Source organism: Sardina pilchardus, chromosome 8 (assembly GCF_963854185.1).
Source record: "Sardina pilchardus chromosome 8, fSarPil1.1, whole genome shotgun sequence".
Classification (NCBI taxonomy): Eukaryota; Metazoa; Chordata; class Actinopteri; order Clupeiformes; family Clupeidae; genus Sardina; species Sardina pilchardus.
Genome location: NC_085001.1, coordinates 22787919 through 22799264, shown reverse-complemented (window position 1 = coordinate 22799264; position 11346 = coordinate 22787919). Strand labels below are relative to the sequence as shown.

The 11346-nt window shown below is 42.7% G+C and overlaps 1 protein-coding gene across 2 annotated transcripts in view; it reads left to right on the top strand.

Annotated features, from left to right (window-relative positions):
* Nucleotides 1-8035: 8035 nt before the first annotated feature.
* edil3a (EGF-like repeats and discoidin I-like domains 3a) overlaps nucleotides 8036-11346 on the top strand; it is a 124354-nt gene continuing 121043 nt past the window's right edge. For both annotated transcript variants that reach the window (XM_062543253.1, XM_062543252.1), the window contains exon 1: nucleotides 8036-8388. In XM_062543253.1, coding sequence (XP_062399237.1) covers nucleotides 8325-8388 — 64 coding nt within the window. In that variant the 5' untranslated portion in view covers nucleotides 8036-8324. The remainder of the gene's footprint in view (nucleotides 8389-11346) is intronic.

Below are 11346 nucleotides of genomic sequence, written 5' to 3'. Positions count from 1 at the left end.
AAAGGACACAACACAAAGCACAACAGTGTTGCTACACCTGGTGTCTTCAAAAATAGTCTTTCTTGTCACCACAGAGGCATATCAAAGCTAAAGATGTTGTCAGAGGGGACAAAAAAAACACAATCTGCTTGCTAGGAGATTTTTACTTCTTTAAAGGGGATTATTTTGTTCGATGCTACAGTATATGTCTCCTATTGTTCAGGGAGAAATTCCACATCACAAATTCAGTCTACTATTCCATCTACTACTACATGTATCCCTAATAACATTATATGATCATCAACTTCAACGTTTTTTTTTTTTTTTCAAACAAGACAGCAATGCATTGACATATTTCACTCATAGTGGAAACTGACACTTCCAAACCATCACAATTACTTTATGAAGATGCTCAATAATTTCAAATGAGTTCAGTTAAAATGATTGAGATGGCCAATTCCTTTTCTCACCAGTGGGAAGAAAACCACTGTTGAGGAAATTGAATCACAGTGTGTGAGGCAATAATGAAGGCAAGACCAGTCCTCTTGAAAGTATACCATTCAAATTATATCACAGCAGGCCAAGTAATTTTATCTCTCTATAATGTACAATAGCACACCAGGCAATATGCTATGGCAAAGTATCTATTATGTGTTAAAAGAAAGTAATTTGATGAACCATTTATGAACCATATATGGAGGGATGTGTGACTGCGACAGTATGACCGACTCATTCTAAGAATCCAATGAAGGTTATCAGAGTTAGTTTAAAAGTCTATTTTCATCCTTAACTTTCAGTAAACAAATTCCAGGGAAAACATGTGCTTATAGCACAAACATCTCATGAAACACTTTTCATTTTCATTTCGGAATTACTGATCAAATCAGAGGCCTTGGTATGTATGTTTGTTGATTAATTTCATCTTTCATCTTGACCTCCTACAAACATTTTGACGGATAAACGAACTTGTCTACACCGGCATAAATATTACATCCCTGTGTAGCATCGCAACTTCAAACAGACATGAAACCAGTGTAAGATGTAAGACCATTTCCCCCCGTGCCTGTGAGTCTCTGGATACATTTGAGCCTTTGGAGGTTCAGACATTTAAACCCCCAAATTTTTGAAGGGTGAGACAGCCAGACAACCGCAAACAAGGGGCCGTGACAATGTCCCATCGACTCCTGTTGGCTCTTGACTCCGATGGCCATTTTTGGCTGGGCCTTTGCTCCCACATCAAAACAGACTGACTCAATGTGTTTCCCCTCACTTTGACCACGGTTGATATTAGGAAATACCAGCGCAGCGCATGTCTGATTTTCTAAACTATTTTAAGGACATTGCTCATACTGAGGTAGTGTCTAGACCTAAAGGAGCATGTTTTTCTTTAATCCTGTCAATTTTATTCACATCTGAAACCCAATTTTATTCTGCTATTTTTGGCCTCCATATGCAAATTCTAAAATATACATAGTCTCATCGTTACTTTACCTTTATTTCTTAATAAAAACATCTTTACATGCACAACAAAGAATTAGTGGGAAAGTTTGGAGTCTTAACAAAAGAAATGCACACCATCACCAATGTCATAGACTAAATAGGACTTCTTTGGCTTATACAGTGCGGTTACATTATAATTTGGATACGGTTTCCTTTCATTTGTTAAAAATGACTTAGATTTATTAATTTCATTACAAAACCATTATTGTGTTTTCATGCAAGAGAAACTACATGCATGCCAAGGACATAGAGCAGCAAGTAAAAAAAATCAATCCAAAACTCACAGCATTGTGAGTCTCACACATTAATATTTGATTTTGAAGTAAAAGATGCATTGGGGAATCTGCCAACAGACCAAATCATATGTATTGTTAGACACGCATGGCATGTTAAACAGCAACACTATGGCAGTGAACCTTTTTATGAGCTTAAGACGATTTTACATGAAGCTGCTTTCACATGACGTCTGCCTTGGCCTTGGAAGGCTTATCAAACCGTTGCATCCAAGCTCTCAACTATCCTCATGGCTTTGAATGTTTTTGAGTCTGCCAGAGCAGTGCTTTCTTGAAGATGACTAGATTATCACAATACTCCGTGCAAGTGCACAGACGTCATTTAGGGACATTCAACTGATGACCATGGTGAATGGCTGAATAGTGCATTATGATACACTGTTGTCCTTGTGTGTCCAAACTCAAGAAGAACTGTCTGTTCCTGGATCGATTTTAGAATTAATTGAAGCATGTATTACTGTATGTAACTGACTGAACTGAGTGTTCTGTTCAGTTCTGAGTGTCCTTTTCAGTTGTCCTTTGTGGCTATATCAATCTTACTGACTGTCCTAATGCCCCAAAAATTCACTTCAGTGGATGTAGAACATCATATCACATTGAAGTGTATTTTAAGTGCACAGAAAGTGTGTGTGTGTGTGTGTGTGTGTGTGTGTGTGTGTGTGTGTGCGTGTGTGTGTGCGTGCGTGCGTGTGTGTGTGTGTGTGTGCGATACACTGGAGGGGTCCTCTTGCTGCCGGTCTCTGACAGGAGAAGAATAGAACAAGAATGGAGAGCTGCATAGGAGTGCCACTGCATCCTGGATAAAGCCCCCTATCCCCATGGTGACCTGCCACAGACATGTGCTTATCATGGTTGCCCATTTTTCAGAGACACGGCACTGAAGAAACTGCCCAGAGCAGGCCACCGTTATGCATCAGGAATGGCATGAGAGTGACCAACATGGGTTATAAATAACCCACAGCTCATTGAAATGGGGCAGAGCACTTACAAGCTCATGTCTGATTTTATTTATTTATTTATTTATTTTTTTGGCACATATTTGATTAGCCCGAGATCAGAGATTCACGTTTGTCCTCTCAGGGTCTCCGTAGACGTACGGAGGGTGGGGTGAGTGGCGACTGAGGTGGAGCCGACTGATGTGTTCATAACTCAAACCATTGTGCAGTAAATCTCACTGTCTGATGTGGGTGCATGGCTTATTGATCTCGGTACGGGGAGAAATATAGTCCTCCCATTTCGGCCCATTGATATATGGATGTATGGCACAGAAAATGAGTCCCTATGGCAGCCGGAGGGAGATGGAAGTTGGCCCAGGCGGGTATATAGTGTGGGGGGGGGGCGAGAGGGGGTAATACGTGACACTGGGTGCAACATTCACTTTCCATAGAACAGGCAACATATGCAGCATGTTGGTCCCACATAGTATGAACTCAGATAAGAAATCCTTATATTGCCATATTCTTCTTGCCTACAAGTAGCTTATTCCTCATTCCTCAATTGAGCTCATTCTGTGCATAAATGCATGTATGTAGCCACATACAGTATGTACCTCACTGACTAATCTTCTTACTAATAAAGTCTTTCCGTATGATGTTGTGTTTACATCAGTTCATGTGGTGAGATTGCTCCATGTTGTGTTGTGTGTATACTGTATCTGATGGCTTCAACAGACACACACACCACAAGGCTTTTTAGGGAATTTCTATAGGGGTATCCATGTGGTGGAAAGGTTAGCTTAAAATGCATCAAAAAAGACTTTCAGCAGTGTGTCTGCCAAGGACAACATGAGTTGCAAGTGTTTGATATCTGACCTTTGAGAAACACTGATGCTGGCAAATAATGACAGAGGCAGAGATCTCCAAAATGTAATGTGAGGTGAGGCAGAAAAAATAAAATTTTGATACAAATACCAGCCAATCAGAAATGAATATTTTACCTCCCTTGGAGATAAAACATCTATTCATGGACGTCCATAAAAAACCCTGCATGTACCTGATGACTTTTCTCATTCAATCAATCTTGCAGAAGACAGTCAGGGACAGTAACTGATGGAAAGTTAACACTGTCATTGAAACTAGGCCATGAAAGCACAGTGACCCATTGCAGTGCTTTGTTGTTTGTGTGCCCTGTGCTGAATGTAACAATACAGTGAGTAGAAGGCATCCATCATCAATGTCTTCCACACAGAATCACTCTCCGCCTGTCCTTCCAGAGGGAGAGGAAATGCTATGAGGCGGAGACATCTGTTTGGAATACTTCGGAAGACTTTTCACAGCGAGAAAGAGATCTTTTCCAACAAATATAACGTTGTCGTACACTAATGACAAATGACTAATTATGTGTTTTTCTGCCTTCCCACAGAGACTGCACTTAACGAGCAGTGCACATACAATGAAAGGACATTTAATTCAAAGAAAAAAGACTTGCACTTGATCTACCATTGCCATGGAGTGGCACGACTGCACTGAGCTTCATGCCCCAGCAGTGAGAACCCCCAGCATGGCTGCTGTTAACTCTCTGTAATGAGCCAAACAGTGGTGGCTAAACCTGTTGATTTTGCCAGACACCATTTTCAACCACTGCCTCGACTGACAATAGACAGTTTTAAAAAGGAGGAAACACAGAGTGTTGAGGCCAAGCGTATCTCCACGCAGCCAGACACTTCCTTTGGCTTCACGGCAATGGAAACAGATGGAGAGTGCGGAGCGGAGGCAAGGAGCGGTTATTATGGTCACTCGCTTGTGAATCACGGAAAATCTCCTTCATTGCGATGCATTAAAGCATCTGCCATTTCTGCCTGCCATTTCGACTCGGCTACCTTTAAATGTTTCCAACACTGCTGCCTTCCTGCTGGTCTGTGAAATATTGAATTGTCATTAAGTGCCTTTACTTGACTTGTGTGAGTGAGTCACTTTAATGCTAGTTGATTTCTTCTGTCAAATAATAATAACTCATATTAGAGGTTTTTTTTGTTGCTTTCTACTTGATATACTTGAAACCTGTGTTGTAGTATTGCCTCTAAATGTTCAGTGAGCTGACTGAACTGGAACACGATTGCTGTTATGTGGACGGTCCAGATGTGAACACGGGATTGGACATGATGGTTGCGCTCTCTTGCAATGTGAAGAAAGTCATATTCATCGCAGAATTAATTCAGGGCCCATAATCAGCTCCTGTGTGCCTCTCTGTTCCCCCACAGGCATCTCTGGGCAGAATTCAAAACAGGGGGATGCAGAGAGAGAGAGAGAGAGAGAGAGAGAGAAATGGAGAAAAAAGTGGATGAGTGATGGAGCACTGCATGACATACCACAGTCAGTTGCAGGGTAAACAGGGAGAGGGAGAGAAGGGTGAAACCCTTTCCAGAGTGGCCCTCAAAGATGCATTAAGGTTTGTTTTCTTAGCTTTTAGCATGGCTCAGGTAAAAATTCTTCTTCTTCTTCTTTTGTTTTTTTTTTCTTCCTCATCTTCCTCTTTATCCTCTTCTCCTGTTTTAATGATACTCCATACGGGGACAGTACACAGAGTGGGATGGTATGTCACATTTCCCTAATCCTCGCTTGAAGAATAACACAGTATAGCTCCCCAAACGCCCGTCCCTTGGGTTGCATAATGTAACGTTATTTATGGCCCACACATTGAACATATGCACTGCGAGCCCACTGTACCCTGATGAAAAGAAAAAAAAAAACAAGAACAATGCGCTTTATGCATTGTGCAAGGGTGTGTAACACTGCCAGCTGGGAAGACAAATGGACTACAGGCAGGTCATCCAGGGTTTCAGCTGACCATACACCCCCAAATTGTTCCCCATCGCCAAGCTGCAGCCATGACCGAGAAGAGAGAAAAAAAAAGATAGAAGAAAGGGGGGAAAAAAGAAAACTAAAAATACCACTACGGCCAGAGAAGTGAGCTGTCCAGGGTTTTCGGCTTCTCCAGGAGCCCAGAGGAAGGAGAGGGCTCTGGCGGAGCACGGAGGGGAGCAGGAGGAGGAAGAGGTGGTGAAACTAGGCCTGGGACTCGACCAGGAATATGATGTCTGTGGAGTACAGGGACGGATGGAAGAACAATGCTCGATTGTGAGACAAGGAGGAGAGGCACAGCAGGAACAAACATTCAAAGTGCACACTCAGATACACAAACAAAGCACACACACACACACACACACATACTGTACAGAGAGAGAGAGAGAGAGAGAGAGAGAGAGAGAGAGAGAGAGAGAGAGAGAGAGAGAGAGAGAGAAAGACACACACAAACAGAGAGAGGGGGAGGGGGAACAACGCAGAACAAACACAATGCAGGACAACAATAAAGCACTGTGATTTTTTTATGATGCATAGCGAAGATATCTGAGCCTGGATGATGTATTGTTCTGTGGCTACCGCGCGACTCCATAATTCAATTCTCTCACTGCATACTAGAGACTGTACATAGAGGTCCTGAAGTCTGACAAAGTCTGCTGAACAAAGCAATCTCATGGATGAACAGTGTTGTACAATCGGTGTCAGAGTGCATGATCTTTACATGCAGCATCGCTAGAAACCTGGGAAGGTGCCCTTTCCCTGGCCTAGCCCAGGAATGAAAGACGGATCAAACTGAACTGAGCCGACTTGCACTATCAGATTTCTCATATGTCACAGTTCTTTCTCTCTGTAGGCCACACTCTTACAGGAGGGCTACACGAAGCACGTAACTGAAGCGTTCCATTCACGTAGCGTCTGCTACAACTGTGAACTTCCACTATTATTAGTAGAACTGGCTACACCAGACTGATAGCGGCGTGTACTGTATGTTCAAAAACCAGCCGTTGACCAGCCTTCTAAGACTATTTTTATGCTATGAGTGCTTCAGTTGTGGAGCTATTAGCCCAGGCCTGTAATTCTGCTTCAGCTAAAGCCTAATAGTATACAGTAGGTCTTCAGCCTAATAATATAGGTCTGATTCAACACAAGTATGCTACTACGACACACTCCTTTGCTCTCATCATGCTACCAGTATGCAAAATGTATCTTCCTTTGGTTTAGAAACATGGCACTGAGGATGGTACTGAGAGGTTCTGTTGAGGTCTATCCTGTGGCATGCTATGGGTAAGATGCACCCCATTTTTTTCGAGGGCCAGCTAACTAATAGGCCCTTCTCAAATGGCATTGTAAGATTTTAAGTTTGCCTTGATTTTATTATTTCATTCCATATAGTAGACTAGACAGAAAATTAACCAGACTTATTGAAGTGAATTAAATGGGTGAATTCAAAGGTAAACAGATGACACAAAATGTTTGTATTATACCACCTATAGGGTGAGTTGTGCCATGAGATCATTTTTTTCAGAAAGCATGTCTTTGCCCTTATCATTTATCAGTGGTTAGTTGCAGAAGTTGTAGAACATTCTGAATTTTTGTTTGGTGTGGAGGTTACAATACAAACCCTCTTTGACACATTAGCATGATGAAGGATGTAGAGAATGGCTCATCTTACCCCGTTTTCCCCTACTGTGATCCCAGCGGTACTGCACTTTGAAAATGCCTGCTATCTTGCCACTCACAGAACTCAATGAATTCCATGGGGCCAAGATAGTATGCTAGATAATGTTCAGCTTGCATCCCTGAGCACAATTGAATATGATTGCCTTGGGGTAAAGGTCCTAATATTTACCATACATAATTATGTAATAATTTGCTCAGATTTTTTTTTTTTTTTCTTGGGGAAATTACATCATAATTGCATGATACCAAATGCTGAACATGATAGCTACGTGACCTGAGCCCCTGCAAGTTAGCTGTCTTTGTTCAATGTATATTGTATAAGAATTGATTAAATGTTTTGCATAAGTAGCCTTCTCCCTAGCAGGATGGAGAGAGACAGAAAGAAAGTCAGAGAGAGAGAGAGAGAGAGAAAGAGAGATTTTAGGTAGAACATGAAAGCTGGTTCAGAGTCATTCATCCAAAAATCAGAAAGGGGTGAAAAGGGGCATGTTAGTTGAGATCTCTGATCAACGAAGGCTCTGCAGAGTTCGGGAATAATTGGAACAGTTAAGCCGCAGTACCTGGTTTACATCAGCGGAAACACGGCCGCTTTCCCCGAGGCTAAACGGTGCCCTAGGAAATGTACTATAGGTCCCACCCAGCTGGATTTCGCGCTGCTTTGTATTGGCAGTGGCTGCACGTGTGGGGAGGAGCAAGGTTTGTCTTTATCAGTGAGACAGCGCCCCTGTTCGAGCGCCGTGGTGACCACCTCTCACCGTTCTTCACTTGCTGTTTGTACACAGTGAGCTCGCCTGATCAGGACTCGCACGGATTCGCTCCATCACCGCCACGCGTACCACTGCGGTAAAGAGGGAAGCGGAGCCCGGGCATAGTGTCAACTTCAAGCGTTCCGCGCACTGCTGCGCGCTGTCTGTGTCTCTGGAAAAAAAGAGAGAAAATCACAGGATTAACGAACAGCACTCCAGGAGATAATCACTAATCACTGTTGCTTTAGTGCGAGGAGGGAGGAAGTTTTTTCCCGTTGCTTCTCGTGCGGGTAACCTTGGCACTCAAGCCCGCAACAACTGCGAGGATGGGACCGTTTCTCGTCTCCATCGCTCTTTTCCTGAGCGTTGCTGTCCCGAATGCAGCCAAAGGTAAGACGCTTTGCACAAGCTTAAACGATTCTTTGGGCGACGGCTTGAAGCCTACAGTGAACACTTACTGCGCTTGTTAAGAAAAAAAACAAAACATTCATGCAACTAGGAGCATAACCATACAACTCCCTAGGGAGGGTACAACCAGAGCACCTTTGTAGGTCCACCTGTGATTGTAGGCTAATTGTTATTTAAAGCAAAAAAAAGAAAGTTCGTTTTTTTCTGTATCTCATAAGGTGCGTAGGCATATTTATCTTAAAAATGTCTTAGCCTAAGTTTGACTAATTTACTCGGAATTTATTTCAGAGCGTTTGCCTACAGGATCTGGAGCACAGGGGAATTCGGGCTTGTCAGTAGAGCATTTTGTGGCATAGGCTGTGATTATGGAGTAAGACCGTGATTTGTAAGATCGTTGGTTGAGGTAATTTTGTGAGGAATTCTTCTGTTTCCACCATATCGCAGCGAATCACAAGATTCAATGTGCAGGGAGCAAAGCAAACTGCCCGGACCCGTACTTTCATAGGGTAGCCTATCTATGCGGTCGAGAATATCATTGGCAACCGAGCGTAGCAATGTGATGTAATATCTAGGCTATAAACTTGCTGTCATTTCGCCTACAAGGTAGACCTTTTAGAAGTTGAAGATGTTTCTTCCTATGGTAAAATATTCACGGATCTATAGTCTCTCAGTCGCCCCCCCCCCCCCCCCCCTCTCTGAAGATACTTCATCTCCTCATACTTAGACTATGGACGTCCAGTGCAAGGCATTTGGTATCATGAATCTAACATTGGATCGAAAATGAGGGGGTAACAAAGATGAAGGGTAGCCGAAGACAGATTTTTTAAATGCAATGTTTTGTTAAGAAATAAGGTTGATTTGGACAGCCTGAGATGTAATGTGAAGTATGGATGAATACTTAGAATTGGCTGGGAAAAGAGTGAATAATATAAGGACTCCTCCAAGTGAGTCTAGGAGGCACACGTGTAGATATGTAAAAGAAATGAGTTCAGCAATATGGAGATGATACAAACATACATTTTGTATCGTGACATGTTCTGAGAGGATTCACATAAATTACTCTGGAGCACTTTTATGATGCATGCTAATAATTGTATTATTTAATAGCGTTGCACTTACTCAGAATTCTCAATGTTAAAGCTGGGCTTTAAAAAAAGAAAAGAAAATAAAAATGGGAAAACGATTGGAAAACATGACTGGGGATGAAAGCTTGCACTCAAGACTGCTTTTAGGCTACAAACAAGATCATTCACCTCATACCCCTATCCCACACACACCACTGGTATAGTGGCAGTTGGCTTTTGAGCGCCTCGGTTGTGCGCTCCATGGAAAAATGGGACACATATTCCCCTGTCCAGCTCCCTCCAGCTCGGAGTGGTGCCTCGTGCATCTCTCCAGCCTCCTCTCTCTCTCTTGCGCGCGTCTGTGCTCCTGCAGGGCCGACTGTGCCGTGTGCTATAATTGTACCAACACTTGGCTGCTGAGCCTCCATCCGTTTGACTTTGCCTTCCCCTGCTATACAAGACGTAATGCTTCCTCTTAGCATAATGAAACCAGAGCTATGATACCTTGGGGCCCCTCACCGTTCAGGGCAGGGAGAGTGAGTTAAATAGTCAGTGAGGGTTCTTCAATTAATTATAGCATCCTGAGGTTTCTCAAAATCTTAAACACTCTGAGGTGCGATGCAAAGCAGCCATATAAAGGAGTTCAGCACTTGGAGCTTTTATTTCCAGCTCATTGCAATTAGTGAAAATATTGTTTCGCGATCTTTGTTACTTTCTGACCCAGTGATGGACAGAGGGTACGAGTAGATGATGAATTAGAGCTTATGATCGATTACCATAATGATTTCATTTTTCTTTCCCCATGCACGAGGTTCTGAAGGGTCTTAGCCACGAGCAGTGATGGGAAGTGAAATTTATTGTCTCAGAAAAGCCCAGAAATCATTGCACATTCTCCTTGCTCACTGAAATCCCCTCTGTGGTTGTCCAAACACACTTATGTCCTGTGCTCTAGAGAGCCGTAAACTGTTGCGATCTGAATAACAAACGAGTCTCCAATGCAGCCACACAGTGCATATTCTGTAGTATTCATGTTCCAGTTTGTGATGGCCAGCTTCCAGTTATAAATTGTGGCATGCCACACACTGTTCCTCGTCTGAATAATGTCATAACATATGACCTATTATGAGCCTCATGGTGTGCTAATGCCAGCAAAACTTCCCGTGCTTTTTAGCAGACAGCTGACAACAAATACTCTGCTGGGAAACAACGTTTGACAATTGCCCTTAAACATCTACCACCTCCAGGTGAAAACTGCTGGCATTGTTCCATGTCGGGGTGCAGTACATCACATCTGGGGTTGCTGCTGAGATTTTGAGACATCAGTGAGTGCTGGAGTAGCAGTCGGCCAGGCAGGGGGACCTTGGAAGAGAGCAATGACAAGTTAATAGACTGATCCATAAAACACTAAAGGCACTTTCTTTTTTTTCTGGAGTGTGTCTTGTCCTTTCATGTGATGTCTTGTTCTTGTTCTTGTTCATCTTTATGTTTGGCTTGTTAATGGAGGAGCGGCTGCAATTTGCAGTTATATTTAGAGAGAGTGGCATGTCTTCTGAAGGCTTGGGCTTCATTAAGACTAATGTCTACTGTATCCAGTTAGAGGTGGATGTTCTGTTCTGTTTATGTGTATGAAGATGATATTGACATGTGCACTTGATTGTGTGTGTGTGTGTGTGTGTTAGTTAGTGAATGTGCTTGTGTGTGTGTGTGTGTGTGTAGGTGTGTGTGCGTTTGTGTTTGAGCTTATTTGTGTACTCACATTTCACACTTTGAATTTAGTTTCACAAGAAGTTCTAATGCATTTTCAAAGCCATTCCCAGCCAACATAATAAAAATGAAATACAATTCTCAGAGCCATACTGAAGTGAAAATTACTCTA